Below are 19034 nucleotides of genomic sequence, written 5' to 3' on the forward strand. Positions count from 1 at the left end.
TGAAGAGTATTGCCTGCCACATCAGTAAACAAAGGATGTTGCAGCCATCAAGTCATCAGCCACTGCAGCCATCCCATGGTGCACCCTGAGGGGATTCAGGATGGAGAAAATAGCATACTGGCCCTAGATAGTTAAGGTGTATATCAAAGGAATGGCTTGAATGGGCCCAGACTCGTGCATCTTCCCATACTTAGAAAATTGCTAGATTCATTAACTCGAGATGTCTGGTTTTTCTTTAATTAACAATAATCTTTTGATGTTCCAACTACCTGGGTTTTTTGTTGTTGTTGTTGTTGTTGTTTGCAAAAGCCCTTATATATCCTGGCTCCTCCCTCACCTCTTTGGAAGAGTCGCTCAGAGCCATCTGAGAGGCTGTCTCCCAGGCTTAAGCCCTCACTATGTCTGCCAAATAAAACAATTCTCAATTTTTAGGTTGTGCTTTTTCTTTTTTTTCAGTCAAAAAGTACAAGGATCTCGAGGCAAATGCTTCTTAAAAAAAGTGTATTCACCATGGGTTCAACAAGAGGATTTCTTTGTCATTCATTATTTTTCCTTTGTAACTGATTAAATAATTACTGGTTGGCTTTATGCAATGTTTATATAATTACAGAACATAAATGGTGGTTATTAGATTAGCTAGAATGTAGGCTTTTATACTAGTGTAATACTTATTTTTATTAAGGCTGAAAAGTAATTATTCTGGAAAAAAAATCATATTTGGTAGACATAATTTAGCAATCATTTGAGCACTTCAAGGTCAGGATAACTTCACTGAAAGCACCAGAAAGAATGCATATACCTGCTTACAGTTATTATATGTAGATATACTATGGGACTAGGTGTATTGAGTTGATGGAAGCACAATCACTTTTTTGATTAATTTTTTAGATAATAGGTCAATATTATGGTAGTGAATCTTGATGAAGAATGTTCTTGACAATGCTTCATATACAGTAAACAACACTGAAAGTCCCAGCTAACTCTGAACACAGCAAAGAATGAATCTTGTGTCCCCAGATATACAAAGATCAGCAGCCTCATTATATTCATAGAACCTAGTCATAGTATTTGTCCAATGAAATGCTTTCAGATTAATTAAATTATATCCTGGAAAGAGTCTATTAGTCTTAAATAAGGTTTTCCTTTTAATTTTAATGAATAATATAGAAACAGGCAAAGAATTCCACCACACTTGCAAAAGAATCTGTTTTTCAACTTCTGTCAAGTCTTTTTTCCTTCATCTTAAAACGTGGATCTAATATAGGAAAATTTGCTTTTAGAATTGAATCTTTTTGAATGTATGTGCTCATTTGAAAAAAACAGTTTATAAAAGTGATTTTTAAAAATTCATTATTTATTAAAATATCAGCAACAAATTTAAGCACTACATGAATGGCTGAATATAAATTTAAAATACCACCACCTGGGTACAAGTTATTTGCTAGGAATCTCTACTTATTCTAGTAGCTGGATACTTATGGAGGGATCCATCATGAACCAGCATTTATATCACCTGGGAGCTTTGGAAATCCAAAATCTCAAGCCCCACACCCCAGACCTACTGAATCAGAATCTGTGTTTGGCATGGTCTCCAGGTGATTCTTAGGTACACTAAAGCTTGAAAAGTAATCATGTAGCCTTCAGTTGCCTTTGTGCATCTTCTCACCAATAGTGCCATCTAGACCAACCCTTCTCTGGCCCCTGAACCTGTTTACAGCTTTTCAACTAGCATGCTCTCTATAGAGTTGTTATTTAGACTCACAACCCCAGCTATGTCATAGCCTCTTACAGCCTCTGTCTATCTCATAAAGATATCTCATAGCTATCTCATAGCCTCTGCAAAGTTATGCCTTTTACAAGGGGAGATATATATGCAAATTCAAGAGGAGGGCAGAATTAGCCTCAGAGCAGGAGCATAACAATTACCTTGAGTCTAATAGACGATGGTACCAGGGCAGCACCTCGAATACTCATAGTTCTGTTGAAAGCATTCTGTTTGACTGCAGTTCAATAGAAAAAAAAAAAAAAAAAAAAAAAGCAGCATAACAGAAGCCAGAGAAGGTTCATATTATCTATCAGCTATGTTCAAGAAGATGTTTGAAGTAAGTCCAGGTAAGGGTTCCTGGGAATACCCATCTCTAGACATGTTGGAAGATGCAGTGGATTCAGAGCCAAGGAAGTGTGCTTTCATAAATCATATTAGCATATTAAAAGACTTAGAGATCTTATTGCAAGGAAATGGGAAACTATTTAATTATATTCAACTCAGCCCCATGTATATATATATGTATATATTTTTTAATCACAAAATGCTTTTTTTTCCCATGCAACACATTAAAATTGGCCCAAACTAGTCTTTGTGAAATATGAGTGCACAAGTTTCTCTTATTGCCTGGAGCGTGAGTTAAGTCCTGAAGTTTTAGAAAATCTAACATTATGTAACAGTGAATATACCTATCTTTGTAGTTTCACTATTTTAGAAGTAAAACAATGCTTTGATTCCAAATATTAAATTAACTTAGGCATTGCTCTCCCACTCTGTCTCCCAAGATGTGACTCAGATGTCAGAACAAATTTTTTTACCTAGTTAGGGAAGGAATTTTCTCAAGTTTCAGGACCATAAAAGCATTAGTAAGGCACCTGGTTAGTGCAGCACACTCTTATTTTCCATCTTCAATTTCATAAATATTAAATTTATCTTTTCCATTTCTCCCTTAAAAGCACCATCTGTGGCACATACCATCACTACATGCAAATGGAAGAGGACATAGTGCCTCAGGACACACTTGATAACAGTTTTTCTTCAACAGCAACTGAAACTTGCCACTGAAGACAGCATCTAATTTTCTTTTTGTGCATTATAAAACCCTAGTCAAGTTATAGGACTCTTAAGTAGACAACTAAGTTCCGGTGAAAGTGAATGAACTTGTTCAGGGTGACTTAGCTAGTTAATTACAGAACTGGGACCAAAACTGTGGTTTCTGTGATGCCTTTTGTACAGCATCCCAATGAATGACTAGGTCTCAGAAGGTTCCTTACAGTTAGACACGAAAAGTGTCATCCCTAAAAACACGATTTGTGGGCTTCCCTGGTGGCGCAGTGGTTGAGAGTCCGCCTGCCAGTGCAGGGGACGCGGGTGCATGCCCTGGTCCAGGAAGATCCCACATGCCATGGAGCGGCTGGGTCCGTGAGCCATGGCCGCTGAGCCTGTGTGTCCGGAGCCTGTGCTCCGCAACGGGAGAGGCCACAACAGTGAGAGGCCCACGTACTGCAAACAAACAAACAAACAAAAAACAAAAAAACCCACAATTTGCTTATGAAGGATCATTGTCTAAATATGTTAAACTTTAAAAAACAAATTGCCAGCTACAATTATAATCCTCTGAATTATAGACTTTCAGTGAAATACACTACTTTGTCTCCTAAACACCATATCCAAAAAACAGAAGGACTGAAACAGATGTTATGTGTCAGGGTCAGAGGGAAGCTTTCTAGTTATATTATGCTAACTAGAGAAAGACTTTAAAAATCCTTTCCTGGGGCCATTGGGGGATGGGTACTGAGACTGAAAAACAGAGATGAGGAATGTGTTCCTAGGTGTCAAGCTTTAAATAGATCACCGTTGTGCTATATTCCTCTGAGCTTAGGATACATGTTGGATTTTGTTCACTAACATGTCTATTATGTGCACAAAGACAACAAAAGACTCTGAAAGTCTACCCAAGTTCTTTTGTCCATTCAATGTCCATTGTTTGCAATACAATGGACAATTTTGGGGAGTTTGGAGATCTTTCGGTTATGAAGAAATATCTGTCAGAGACTCAAAATACCATTACTAATGGGCATTGATTGGGGTTTGGAAATATTTTTACTTCAAAAACTGTTGTGACAGATATTTTGTAGAGATTAGGTTTGCACATATCAAGTTACTTGAATTCATTTTGCTAAGAGTTTCTTTATTAATTTGCTCGACTTTTATTTTTTAAGAACACAGGGGCAGTCTAGTGCAGTGGTTACATGCATGGGCTCTGGACTTGGACTATCTGCTTTAAAATCCCGACTCTATTACTGGGTGTATATGACCTTAAGGAAGTTATTTAATTTTGGCTCCTCAGTTTTCTCAACTTTAAAATGAAGGTAGTAGTACCTGCCTCATTAGAATGATTATGATGACCAAATTAAGTAACAATGCAAAGTGCTTGTGCTTAGGGTAGTTGGTTTTGCACTTAAATCTAGAGAATTGCTCAGTCATTCAATATGCTAGGGAATAATCCACTATAGGTATAGTGGAATAGGGGATTCTTTTGTCTACAAGTTGAAGGCAAAATGCCTGGCTATTCTTCTCATTGAAAGAAGACCCAGAAATATCACATATTTTGTTAAAATTTTAGTGGCCATCAAAACCTATTGTCTTTATTGAAGTTTGACTGATACTTAGAGAGAGCATTCTAGTGTTTCATTTTAGCAGAGTAATCAAGAGGAATTCTGTTCTAGTATTGGAAGCTTTTTTAAGTGACTGTATCAGGAGAAAAGGAAAGAGTCTTGAGTCTTGTGTTGCAGTTTTTTTTCTCAGAAATAAAACAAACATGCTATGTTTATGTTGCTGGTATAAATTGTGCCCTATAAAATGGTAACTTTTCTTTCAAATTAAATGTTAACTTACTATTTCAATAGATAGATCCCTAACATTTAGCTTTAATCTAGGGGGGAAAAAAAGCCCACTTAACTAGATTTAATCTAGTAACAAAACCCATTTAATCTTTTTATTAAAATGAATTGACCTTGGAAGGAGACATTGTCTGCTCAAAATATAGCTCTAATATAAATCAAGCAGTTATATTTCTTTTGTTCAACAAACCCCAGGTCCTTTCTTTTACCTTTGCCTTTTGATGATTAATTAGGTGAACCACACTTAATTAGATGGAATGTATAATTGATTAAGTTAAGAAAAATCTAATCTATTTTTGACTTCCTTATTGACCTGAATGCTCATGTATAGCCAAGGAACAAATCCTTCTAATTCTTATGTGATTAGCTCCTATCTTTCCATTTCTACACAAATTTATATTGAAACAGAACTGTGACAATAAGCAGTCTTCAGAATCATCCATCTCCAAATTATAATACACATTGCCACCAAATTAATCTTATTTGAATCTCTCTGTATATTATTTAGTTATATCCAAAATACATAAATTTTTACTGTTTTTCCATAGAAGTCTACAAATCCAACACCTCTCACCTCCGCTAGACTATTTACCCCCCCAAAAACATCTTATTATTCGTCCACATGTACTTTCTTTTAAGGCCTAATTTAAGTCCTGCTTCTTCTTTGAGTTATTTTCCATGGTCTAGATATATATATGGGTTACTCATTTAAATCTTTGAGGCACTGATTGTTTCTATTATTAGTTTGATATTTATCATTTATTTTCTCTGTTGGAGGGGTTGTATATATCTTTTATTTTCAAATAGATACTTTACTGTTTTTAATCTCTGCCAACCAGCCCAGTACCTAATAGATGTTCAATGATAATGATGATTTGAAAGCCCTGCTCTACAATGTTCAGATGTGCTTTGAGATATGGGGATAATATAATTTTTTTTTTTTTTTTTGCGGTATGTGGGCCTCTCACTGTTGTGGCTTCTCCCGTTGCGGAGCACAGGCTCTGGACATGCAGGCTCAGCGGCCATGGCTCATGCGCCCAGCTGCTCCGCGGCATGTGGGATCTTCCTGGACCGGGGCACGAACCCGTGTCCCCTGCATCGGCAGGTGGACTGTTAACCATGGCGCCACCAAGGAAGTCCCGGGATAATATAATTTTATCATCAGAATTTATAAGGATATAAATTCAAAATAAAAAAATAATCACATTGAAAATATAAAATAAAATAATTTTCAAATATATTAGTTTGTAAAGTGGAAAACTACCATGGAGTTTAATGAAAACGTGTTCATATCAAAGAAGTACAGGCATGTAGATGAAAAACACTCAGGAATTCCACCTCAAGCTGCCCTCACTTGAATACCATGCCTTTGTAAGAATTTCATGACTTGGCAGGCTTCACAGGCTGTCACCATATATGTCCCAAGTGAAGCCAAGGACAGAATTTAGTGTTAACTAAACCAAGAGCTCAGGGCATTCAGATTTCTACTATTTTCCATAGAAATATTCATCAATGATTTTAAATATTAAATCAGCTTTCCTTTCGGGGTGGTTTGATACAGAGTTGAAATAAGAGGCCCTGGGACTTCATAGACAAACCTCTGTTGTGCATTGTTGAACTAATGGCTTTGGGTAAGTTATTTAACCTCCTTATGACCTCTTCAGTAAAACAGTGTTAATGAAATAACACCCTAAGAGTTATTGCAAGAATTAAATGAAAGAAAATGCAAAATACCTGGTATATAGTTGGTATCTACTACGTGTAAATAAATTTCTGTAAGTTCCTTGTATCAGTTAGTGGCAGGTTTCATTTACTGGGTGTTTATCCTGCACCAGGCACTCTTCATATACTTTGTATCATGGGTATTAACACATTCAATCTTTGCAGTATTCTTATGCAACAGCTATTATTCTCATTCTGTTTCACACATGAGGAACTAAGCCATAGACAGAGTACACAGCTAGTAAGTATCATAGCTGGGGTTCAAAACATGCTTTTGGGTTCCATACGTACCCTCTTAACTGCTAGACAACATAATTTCTCCCACTATCAGATCATTTCCATGGACCACATCCTGTGGACAATTTAAAAAGCAGTCTCATTTTAACACACTATTTACCTAACTAAAACATGGTTGGGAGAAACATACAATGCATTCCATAGTCAAGTATAACTCATTTTAATTTATTCATTCTTTTGAATTAGCTGTCCCATTGCTTCATTTCAGCTGTGAGAAATCCAGCCTTGCTTGATCTTACCTGGGCAAAGGCATACTTTGAAGTCGTTGTCCCAGAACCTGTGCAAATCTTATTTCTTATTTGTTTTGCTGCTTATGAATAATTAATTAAATAAATGCTTTCAAGGATTCCAGAGAAGCTAAAAAAACAGATTTTGAAAACCCACAAAAAGGTATCTAGGAAAACTTTTGATAAGTTAAGAGATGTTATCTGCTGTTCTAGGCGTGGGTGCTTTTATCAAAACATTTCTCCCACTTTCAATTTTCCACTCATTAAAATCTAAGGCCTTATTTGGCTGTCACTTACAGTACTGTGTTTTTTGGAAAAGTTTCTGGCAGCTAGTTTTTAAAAGATTTTGTTAAAAAAAAAAAAGAAAGAAAAAGCAAGCTGTGTAGTCCTCCTGTTGGAAGAATTCCTCTGACCTTCTGCATTATTATAAAGAGAATTGCCAATTTATCCAGGCCTCCCCCACCTGGTTATCTTCAGAACTTTACAATGTGTGCTTTTCCTAAGGCAGTTATTTTCAAGCATGATTTTGTAACACTGCAGGGTTTTTCAAGCTATTTCAAGGAGGTGGCAAAGAATTCTCAAAACCAAATTAATTTTATTTTCAAAAAGGAACATGCATGCCATAAATCATTGGGGGGCATTCAGGAGGGTAATTGTAGATGTCAGGAAATTGAACAAATAATGATAAAATATGGGCACCTGTACATAAGTAGACAATTCTGCTTCTACAGTGGAACCCTTTAACATGCACCAAGCAATGGGAGATTTGCAGAACGCCTTTTTCAGTCTTAGTCTGTGTTAAACCACAACTCTTAATGATTTGTTAATAGAATAGTGTTGTATCTTGTATTTCAGTGTAGTTGTGATCATCCACAAAGTGCCTTGTCTCTTTGAGCATCCACAAGGTTTGCCAATTATGAGAAGATTAGCGTGTAAATATTTTACTCCTCTTAAGGGAAGGTCACTGTAAGCAAGAATAGAACCTAGAATTCTCTGAACTCAATGAATTTCCCAACATAGATCCTATATCATTCTCAGTCATATCAATCCCTTTATTTGGTCACTGAGAATCACTTTTCTCTACTTAGAGCCAGGCATTTAAATATCTTCAGCTTCCAGGCTCTCCTCTGGGTACCTGGGCTACACTTTGTCATGTCAATTGTTTTGCACTTTATCTGCCCTACTGGATTATAAAGTCCTAGAGGGCAGGGACAGCATGGGACTAACCTTTAAATATCCTAGAGCACTCGATATAGTGCCTAGCACAAAATAAATGCCCACAAGTGTTTGTTGAATGAAACTACGTCTTTAGAAAGTGTGAAATTTTTCTTTCTTTTTTTTTGCCATGTCAGTTTACTGCCTACTGTTTTTTTCTCACTTTATCCTGTTATCTGAATTTTTTATTTCTACAAACCTGAACAGGGTTTATTTTATACCTATTGATTTCAAATTTTTTTCTTCTTGAACAAAACTTGCTTACTTCTTTATTGGAACTGCACATTCTAATTCCTCATTCGGAGTGCACTTCTTTCTTAATTTCCTTTCTATTAAGTTTTGATGTTTCCCCTCTTCAAGCTTTACTGCAACTCAGCATTCCCTCTTTACTTATGTATGCCATTCTCATTGTATTTTTCTGCCCCTGATAATTTCACCTTTTAGGTCTTCTGGTGTCTTATTCTGAGCATAGTGTAGTCCTTTCCATTAAATTATAAACTCTTTGAGGGTAAGCACGCTTACGCATACCTGTTTTGCACAACTCCCAATGTAATTGTCAGGCCCTCAGCCCATTTTACAGAAATTGGCTATTCATTTTAATTATTACTTAAGTGTGTGTGTGTGTGTGTGTGCATAAAACAAATTTTCTGATTAAGTCATGGTACATGTGTCTCATTAAATTATTACAGGTACACCAAGTGGTGACCCTGTGCTTCTGTGAACAGAACATCAGAGTATCCTTTTCTGTAACATTTTAAAGGCAAGAAATTAAAACTTAAGGTGGAACAACAAGGGAAGACAGTAGGAGGAACCCTTAGAATTGACCTAATAGTAATCATAGAAACCAAAAAAAAAATTCAGTCAGACTATTCTATTCTGCATTTCCTAACTCCTTCTTAAGTTACTGTGTTTTAAATTTTTAAAAAATATTTTCCTAGATCCTGAGATATGTGATTTGATTTCAATCCTGAGCTGTCTGTAGCATCACTAGGCTGCTGGGGACACCTATAATCAAAGGTTTGGATTCCCTTCCAAAATCAGCTCTAATGTTTACATTTCTGGTGTCTGTATAATGAGATTTAACAGGCCTTGTCACCTACTTACTTGAATTATTGTAATATTTACATTTTTTCTCCAGTAGCAAACTAAATAGGTAAGAAATAATATTTTCTCTTTGATTTTAAACCTCCTTTGAGTAAGTTTGTTGAAGCTATTCTGACCACGAATAAAAATCTTATATTAAAAACATTTTAGGAAATAACTATGAAAAGCTAGATTTATTTCTTCTATTATTGAATAAAAATGTATATACCATAAGCAATAATTGAAACTCTAAAATCATTTTTAGTCCCCTATGAAAACAATCTGTTCCTCTGGAGGATCATCAGTTTAAATGCAAAGAGATAACAAATACCATTCGTGTATGTAACTGTGTTGTTCCACGCTTTGGAAGGGCCTTCATTAGCAAGGCTAAACAACACAACACAACCTGTAATGTGTTCCATATGCAGTATTTTGAAACCTTTTGTTTGGTTTCTAATTAGAGAGAAAGAGGGAGGAAAAGAAAGAGTTCATTTTATTCTCTTGCAATTTGTTTTATAAGGTGCATCAGATTGAGTTTAGCCAACAGGGATGTTTTTCTCCTTGTCTAGCTCATGTTTGTTTATTCTCTCCTTATAAAAACCAGGGACTAGCAATTTCTTTTATGAACGCGGACCGAAGGGAGATAAATAGACCTTGCGGGAGAGGAAGGTCAAGTTCAAAGTTTTTCTTTCCTTTGGATTCAGGAATAAGCAAATGGAAAGACTAGCCAAACAACCAGCAGCAGGCATCTGATGGTTACGCCCTCCCCCCAGGACTTTTTATGTACATAAGCAGAAGTCACAGGAGCAGCTGCGGCGCATTAGTTCCAATAGTTTAACAGGCTGCCTTGTAGCGCTGACAAAAGCCTCGCTCGCCGTGGCTTCCCTCCATGTTTCTCTGCCCTGCGAGCTCGGCGGTGATCTTTGGCGGGGGCTCGGCAGAGGAGGGGTGACGTTCAAGAGGCTTCCGCCGTGGAGTGCGCTCGCCTCCTCTACTCCCAGCCCAGTCTCCGCCGAGAGACTGAGGCAGGCGACCGAATGAACTAGCCGCGGCTCGATCCGACCTGCTTCCCCGGACGTCTCCCCGAGAGTCCGAGGAAGGCAATCACTGGAAAGAGGCCAGGGAACCACGTTGCCCTGGATCGTTGCCAACTGTACAAAGTTGACCGGGAAAATGGCTCAGCAGACAGCAAGCCCGGACACCTTAACAGTCCCTGAAGTGGATAATCCGCATTGTCCAAACCCCTGGCTGAACGAGGATCTTGTGAAATCCTTGCGGGAAAACCTGTTGCAGCACGAGAAGTCCAAGACAGCAAGGAAATCGGTTTCTCCCAAGCTCTCACCGGTGATTTCGCCGAGAAATTCCCCCAGGCTCCTGCGCAGGATGCTTCTCAGTAGCAACATCCCCAAACAGCGGCGGTTCACAGTGGCACATACGTGGTAAGGTTTGCACGGATTATTAGACATGGTGGCCAGGTGCCCCTGGTTGATTTTTGCGCCTCCCGCCTTTCACTTTAGGGGTAGGGAGGGGAACGTCTTCGTCTTCACTCCTGACCCGTGATTTATCGGAAGTAATCTACCTTAATAAATCCCACAGATGTCCAAGTCAGGGCAGGAATCCTTGAGATTGGTAATAGGAGCCTTTGAGGTGGGTGGTTCTCAAAGTTCAATTCCTATTGCAAGTTCCTACAAGAAAACTGAATTCCAGATGTCAAATAAGAATGCAGTTTTTTTTTTTTTTTTTTTTCCCTATACCTATGTGGTGGCGTTTCTTTGAATTCCTAAGCTAGTAGTCCTGCCAGGTCCTGCAACAGCCTAGGAAAGAAAGGACCAGAAAGGAGAGGAGGAAAATCATAGTTTGTGCTCTTTTCTGCATGATCCCCAATTAAACAGAGATGTGTATGGAGTGTGTGTGTGGGTGTGTGTAATGGTGTGTCCAAGTAAAACCCCTCCTAACTACTGACTTTAATATATTTGTAATCTCAACGTGCCTTTTCAGTGGGTTTAGGAATGCCGTGCAGAAAGTTGCAGGCTGGTACTCGGTAATACTGCCGTGTTCTTTGAATTTGAATTCTTTGACTATTTTGTCAATATTTTTATTTTCTTTACGAATGTTTTTATCTTCTATAGAATAGGTGAATTTGTTTTATGCATATGGTACCACGTAGGTTTCTAGACGATTCTTGATATTTTCATGCTCTTGTAAAAACAAATATTAAAATAAATCATTGTGTGAGCTTATTATGGTGTTTCTGCCTGAAAAGAGGCAATTTTAGGCTATGATCAGAGAAAGAGGGGTCTGTGATACACAGTTGGTTAATTTTAGGCAGTAGTAGGTTCTATGCACTACTTCCACATTTTGGCAAAATGAATATTAATTATGATGAAGAAAACAGACATAACAGAAAAAAATAATGAACATGTTCGTTGAGAAACTGACTGGATGATTTTTATACAGCTTTTCCATAGAACACGAAAGAGTATGCCAGGAATGGAAAAAACAAAACAAAACAGAACCAAAACAAGCAAACAAACAAAAATCCCCCCAAAAAACAGAATCAAGACTTCTAGGAAAGAAGCAGCAAGAAATAGAATCAAAATCTAAACTTAAGCCACATGGCCCTACCCAGGAATGCATTCATGTCATAGATGAAAATAGGCAACAAAGGAAATAAAAGGCATGACCCACCCAAAGAAATGTCTGACCTCAGAATTGTCATTTTAAATAGCTAGATCTCTGATTGGGGAAGTGTTCTTATTTTCCCTAAGATTTTAACTAAGTGGCATTTCTAAGTTTAGTTCTTATTTTCCCCAAGATTTTAACTAAGTGGCATTTCTAAGTTTAGTTAGATATAATGCTCGTAAGAAGGGTAAGAGAAACATTGATTTTTTTCAGTCTTAAAGAAATGATGGAAAAGGATGACTTCTCTCTGAGGAAGATACTATTGAAAGAATTTGTCAGAGATAAACAGTGAATGAAAGGCATAGATCAACACTAGGAGATGCTCTGAGGAGAGGGACGGCTTGAGACGGAGCATCAGATGCCAGAGCAGGAAAGCTGGCTGGAGTTCAGACAGGGTCAGGGCCAGAATTTTGGTATGCAATGCCCCTTTTGGTTGAAATGCCTTTTTAATTATAGTTCCTTAATTGTACCTGTTGCTAAATGAGTAAGCCTCCACTCAGACACTTGATTTCTATCTGAGTGAAGCAACCTCGAGTTCAGCTGAAGGTTATCGGAACTATTTGGACATGTTGAGATGTAAGGAAGGCAGGAAATCTCATGAAAACAGGCTTTCTTCTGAAATTTCTGGCACTTCCTTTTCTGATGCTGTTTGGAGAAACTCCAAGGTCACAATTTCTGCCGATCTTTCATTGTGGTGTATCAGGCCTCCAGCAGATGAGGGAGGCATCAAAAGAGCAATGGACATGAAAAAGAAAAATCATGATACCAATTCTCAGTAACGAAGGGGAGACAATATCCCTCATGGATAAAAAAGCATCCAGGGGCTTCCCTGGTGGCGCAGTGGTTGAGAGTCCGCCTGCCGATGCAGGGGACATGGGTTTGTGCCCCGGTCCGGGATGATCCCACATGCCGCGGAGCGGCTGGGCCCGTGAGCGATGGCCGCTGAGCCTGCGCGTCCGGAGCCTGTGCTCCGCCACGGGAGAGGCCACAACAGTGAGAGGCCCGCGTACCGCAAAAAAAAAAAAAAAAAAAAAAGCATCCAGCAAGGGAGTTGGAAAGAGTGCCTCATATTTTCCTTATTGGTTCAACAAGCCACAAGACATTCATAATATCCACAGGCATCTTTCGACAAATATTGTTCCATCTGTGCTTTCATTACTTGGACTAAGCATGATCCAGAATTTTAAAAATTTATTCCAAATTGTGCTGCTTATATATATATATATTTTGCTATCTAAACTGCTGCTACTACCACAACCAGAGTCAAATCCTCCCCTCCTCCTAAATTAAATGATCAGCCATTTAAATACACACCACGTGTGTTCCTGCCGCAGAATGTTGGTTCCTATACCTGATATTCCTTTCCATCCGATATGCATATATTTAATACCTACTGAGTCCAAAGTGTTTAACTTGTACGTACTGATCACAAAGTTGAACAACAGCTGTTCCTTGGTTTCAAATTATTTACACTACAGTAAAAAAATCATATTGGAAGGCCTCTGATTAAGTTCAGGTAAACATTTTGCTCTACAACATACTCTCCAAATCTTAGTGGATTGACACAGTAAATGTTTATTTCTTGCTTCTGCTTCTTGTGGGGAGCTAGCCTGCCCTGGGGTAATTCAGGGACCTCAGGTTCTACCATCTTGTGGTTCTTCTATTGGTAACACATGGTTTCCAAGTTTGCCAGGCTCAGCTGAATCCGGGGAAAGAGCACAGAAGATGGCATTCGTGAGTTTTTATGAGGCAGGTCTAGAAGTGCACACATTACTTATCCCAGTATTCCCCAGATAGAACTCAGTCCTGTGGCCACATATAACTGCAAAGGAGGCTGGGTAAACCTATCTCAGCCACGTTGCCAGGAATAAGGTAAAACATCTGGTGAACAGCCCACCCATGTCAGTCACAATGCAGTAACAGCTACTGGTTCACCCTCTATACCATAGTTAAATTCATAGAGTCATATCTATGATGACTGGTCCTTTAACATCTCTGCATACCTCCTGGATGAGGTTTATACAGAGCAATTCTATTTTTTGACAAGTCTAGTGACTGGGAAGTCCTTGCTTACATACAGTTGAAATCTCCTTCCTTGTAATTATCATCCTTGGTTCCTGGATCTACTTTTTTTTTTTTTAATTTGTCTGCGTTGGGTCTTTGTTGCTGCACGTGTGCTTCCTCTAGTTGCGGCGAGCGGGGGCTTCTCTTGTTGCAGAGCACGGGCTTCAGTAGTTGTGGCGCATGGGCTTCAGTAGTTGTGGCGCATGGGCTTAGTTGCTCTGCGGCATGTGGGATCTTCCTGGACCAGGGCTCGAACCCTAGTCCCCTGCGTTGGCAGGTGGTTTCTTAACCACTCTACTACCAGGGAAGTCTCCCTGGATCTGCTTTGAAAACCCCACAGCTTGAATCTCTCCTGTCTTCCATAACTTAGCCCTTAAAGCAAGAGGCTTGGAATAACCCATCAGAGAGCCAGGACCCTGCTCTATTCATCTTGGCACACCCATGAATCAGTAATGTCAGTGTTATCATGCTTTTAAAAAATTATTCTCTTTTCTTAACTAAACACCCTAGGTTATTTCACGTTTATATGCTGTAGTTATCAGGTTGATCCTGGTTGTTCTTGAGCAGACTTCACTTGGATTTTCACAACCCATTTAAAGAGTATTTTACTGAATTGATACAATACTCCAGGTGCCGTGTGACTCGGACAGAGAGCATCTGAGAAGTCAGATTTCTTACGTTTAAATTTTGACTTCCCGTTTACTATTGTGATTTTTGAACAAGTTGCTTTAACATAGGCTTGTTTCTCTGTTACCCAGTTTCCTGGGAATAGTAATTGTATCCACTTGGCGTTGTGGTTTTATTAAGTACAATTATGTGTAAATTAAAGTGTTTTGCACAGGGACAGACACTTAATGAGGGTCATTATATAAGCTAATATTTTCTTTATTATGTGTCCATTAATCCAGTCTTGCTCAGCCTGAATCTTTAGGCTCATGTCTACATTTTTAAATGGTTACCCTGTCAGTTGTTTGTGGATGGGACAATGTTTTTAGTAATAATTATATCCCTAGCTAGTGTTCATTGAACACTGGTGTTCGATCTGGTGCTCTGTGTTAGATTAGGACCCTCTTGTATTCATGCTTCTCATCATTTTGTTTTACCGTGTTTACTTAATGTCTAGTACTTTGTAGTCTGGTGATTATAGACCAGACTCTGTTTTCATCAGAGTAGGGAATTCCCTCTGATGTCAACATGAACGTAGGGAATTCCCTCTGATGTCAACATGAACGTAGGGAATTCCCTCTGATGTCAACATGAACGTCAATGGAATTTCTGGTGAAGAAAACTTTCAGTGTTAAGTTTATTTCTGGAAAATCAGTCAGGCAAATCTTTATATTTTTCAGTTTTTTTTCCTTACTTTACACTGGGTTCTGTGCAGCAAATGAAGGAATGTGTTCTAGAGTGTGTAAGTGCTACTAGGCAATAGGATTTCTTTGGGCAAGATACTATCCAGGTAATACCATATGTCTTATCTTTAAAATTTCTGTGTATGTGTGTGTTTTTAATTACAACATATCCAAAGGTAGAAGAAGCAGTTAGTAACGTCCTTAAACAACAAAATAATTTATTTAGGTGGATTTTTGAAAGGCATTTTTCAGGAGACTTTTAGAAAATCTTAAAGATTTTCAGGGAGCTAGTTAAGTGTTTTGGGCTATAATTTTTATTTATTATAAATTTCTCTTTACTGGGCATTGGATATAAAATTGCTCATGTTTAAAAGTAAACATTTGCTTTCTTGAGCCATAATTTCTTCAGCAACTACAGTTGCTCTCATGGTTGTTGCTTAAGAGAGAAATACACTCTAAATTTTCTTCAAGTTACAGAAGGATCCAGAAACCCTTTATCACCTATAAAGAAGAAATCCAGCCATTTAGAGAGTTTATAGGTCACACACAAACACACCGCCACACACACCCAAGTAGATTTTCAAAGCTATTATTTAGGAGTTCTATTTGAGACTCTTTCTTCTTTGTTCCAACTCTCCTACATTTGCCTGACTTAACTTTAAGGTTATCTTCTCTCTGCCCCTTATGGTGAGGATACCCAGAGAAGGGCATTGCTGGTGCTCTCCTAGGAGCTGGGAACCCAGAGGTGGGCTGTGGTTATAATGTGATATAAGGAGGTGGGGAGGAAGTTTCCGGGGGAAATTTTCTGGGACGCACAACAGGAAGTAATGCCAGCAGGTTAGGTGGAGCCAGTTGGCTGAGTCTTTAGCTGTCTCTGGTATAATTGGCTGTGTTTTCTGCAGGAATCTTGGGGCACTGCAAGTTAAGGGTGTCTGTAACTTTTGAAAAGCATGCTTAACCTTTCCTAAAATCAGAAGACCCCAGGAAGATATTCATCTTAAAAACTTGTCAGTTGTCTTTATGATATTTAAGAAATTACAAAATAAAAAAGTTTGTAATTTATAAAATAAAAATGTGACAAATAGTTACTGAGGAAAATGAAGAAAACAATGAAATAACATGGCAATTTATGACTCATATGTACTTTCTGTGACCTTTGACATTTACCTTAAAGAGAAAAGAGATTAAGTGTATCTGTAGGAGCCAAAGTCAATTCTGTCAATACTAGTGGTGAAACTACTTCCAGGCAAAAGCACAGTCTTTTTTATAAACTTGGTAGAAATGCTGAATGAGAAGAAAGTAAAAAATTGAATCTCAAAGTTCATTAAAATAATTTTTAAATCATAGCTTTAATTTTAAAAGTTATTCTTTATATAAATGTCTTTATAAATAACAAGCTCCTGTGAGGTTAGGTAATTAGTTGAGCTTCAGAGCCTCAGCACTTTTTTTTTTTTTTTCCCTTAGACAGGAAGCTACCAAAATTGTTCTTCAAGTAGCAGTTTCAGGAAGAAGCTTTATTGTCACCAGTGTGGCAAAGTTATGTCGTTGTTTTTTAATGGTTTTGCTTTTGAAAAAAATCATGTTTTTAAACTGTGTGGAGTTTAGCATAGTGGAAGCCATGTATTTCCAGCTCTGCAGCCACTTAATATTTGACCTTAGTTACTCAACCTTTTTGAATTGTAGACTTTTTATTCATAAGTCATATGGCTATAGAGGCATTTGATATTTACAAGTAAGAAACTGACTAATTAAATTTACAAAGTGATAACAAACCACAGTACATTTAAGATAAGTAATTAAAAAGAAGTTCCAACTTGCTGTTGTAAGCTAGTGAGGTGTATACCTCATGGGTAAAATGCTTTAATAATTCTGTGGCTCATAAAAAGGCTGCAGGACCTTCAGAATGAAAGCATTGGTGTTATTCACTCTAGAACACCATCTGGAAGCCATGATTTAGGGTAGGAAACGTGGAAATCTGTAGATAATAAGAAAAATTCAAATTAAAAATTTTTTTTTACTGTATCTTCAATTATATACCATCTTAACACACCAATCTCTTCTACTATATATAAAAAACAGGAAAAAGATCATTTCATGTTCAATTTTAAGGACATAAATGCTGTCCAGCTACTTCAAATGAAGTACTTATTTTCAAAATGAGATCTTGAGTTGATATGAGACCAAATTGTTTGATTTCATTTTGGACTAAAAACTTTAGGTTCATAATAACATAACTTTATAATCTTAGACTTATTATCATAGCCAATAATGATTTAGTTCCTGCTGTGTGTCAGATACTTTATGTACATTAACCTTTCAAAACAAACACGGTTGAATTTAAGTATTATTAGCTGTATTTTACATATACATATGCCAAGGCCAGAGAAATTGGTACATAACCAAGATCATTCAGCTATGCAGCCATGAAGTGAGTTGACTTAAAACTTAAACTCAGGTTTGCCTAACTCTCCACTGTGTATTCTTTCAGCATTACCTTCCTTTGGGCTAAGAATCACATTCACATTTATTTCCCTACCCAGCTTGTATATCAAAGCTGCAACAGTTCATATTCAATGACTTCACAGAATGGTGGTTAGTTAACAGAAAGGTAATAACAGACCCTTTCTTAGTGTGGAATCTCAGTTTATTTGTTTAACACCTGTGGCTTATATGAATGTAGACTCTTTTTTTGACAAAAATATGTGTATGTGGAGGAGAAATATATGTCCTTGATGAAGGAAGGTTTTAAGGTCAACAGAAAACATTCTGTTTTAGAGTAGTTTTAAACTAAGACTGGCATCAAGACAAAACCAATTGGAGGATAATTTTACTTTCAATGATTCAGAGAGAAAGACATGAAAGGCCTGAGCTCTAAAGAAAAGATTAAGTCAGAAATCTATTAAGGTTCGGTTCCAGAAGAGCCAGCTGGAAATGATGGTCTGCAGGCTCAAGTCACTAAGCAACAGAGCAGCAAACTGCTTGGTAACCAGAGCTGGCTTGACTCACAGGCTGACTGCAATTGACCGGCTGGCTAGACAGGAGGACCACAGCCCATCTGACCTCAAAACACTCTCCTTCTACTCATCCTCCAGCTTTCCTGCCCAGTCCCTCCATCTTGGAATGGTCTCTTTGACTTAACAAGATACCTGTTTTCAGAATGGAAATATCTCTGGGACCATAAGTACATGCTCTCTGTCTTCTTTAAAAGGGCATTTCTGAGATTGCTTTCTTTGGGCCAGTGTATCATAAATAAAATGTAAAGTTTAATGAGAGGAAAGAAAGTGAAAACATTGGGATTAATGGCTCGACTTTGGGTTTTCAGGAGCAAATGTGTACAGGGCCAAATTGCCTACTTCATTTGGTGAGATCTGTCCTTGAACTCTGAGAACACAGTGTTGCCATTTATTTAACACTTTCTGTCTTATGCTGTCTTCTTTTTCATGAGTGTGTTTTGACTGTGCAGCTGGACTGTAAGTTCCTAAAAAATAGGAACCCTCACATACATCAATCTTTGTATCCATTGTGAGGGGCCAAGTGCCACCTGTATAATATATATTTAGTGAATACTTGTTGTTTAATTGAGAAACATACCCTCAATTGCTGTGGCTCTTATGCTGAACACCTGGGAGATCTATAGCCTTCCAGCCTAGAAGTCCTGGTGATGTTGTGTTTGATTGCCATAGTCAAAGAAGTTTCAAACGCAATGATTAACCATTTGTTTGGAGTT

At 37.9% G+C, this 19034-nt stretch overlaps 1 protein-coding gene across 3 annotated transcripts in view; it reads left to right on the forward strand.

Annotated features, from left to right (window-relative positions):
- The window catches only part of PDE4D (phosphodiesterase 4D), a gene marked incomplete at both ends in the record, with an annotated part of 1136097 nt that overhangs the window by 391878 nt on the left and 725185 nt on the right, over positions 1-19034 (forward strand). The window contains one exon of one of the 3 annotated variants that reach the window (XM_079703995.1): positions 10386-10651. The exons of the other annotated variants lie outside the window; for them this stretch is intronic. Coding sequence (XP_079560121.1) covers positions 10386-10651 — 266 coding nt within the window. Of the gene's footprint in view, positions 1-10385; positions 10652-19034 lie in introns of those variants that run through there. 3 annotated transcript variants of the gene reach the window in all.

The sequence above is a fragment of the Hyperoodon ampullatus genome (genome assembly GCF_949752795.1).
Source record: "Hyperoodon ampullatus genome assembly, chromosome: 4".
In the NCBI taxonomy this organism is placed as follows: Eukaryota; Metazoa; Chordata; class Mammalia; order Artiodactyla; family Ziphiidae; genus Hyperoodon; species Hyperoodon ampullatus.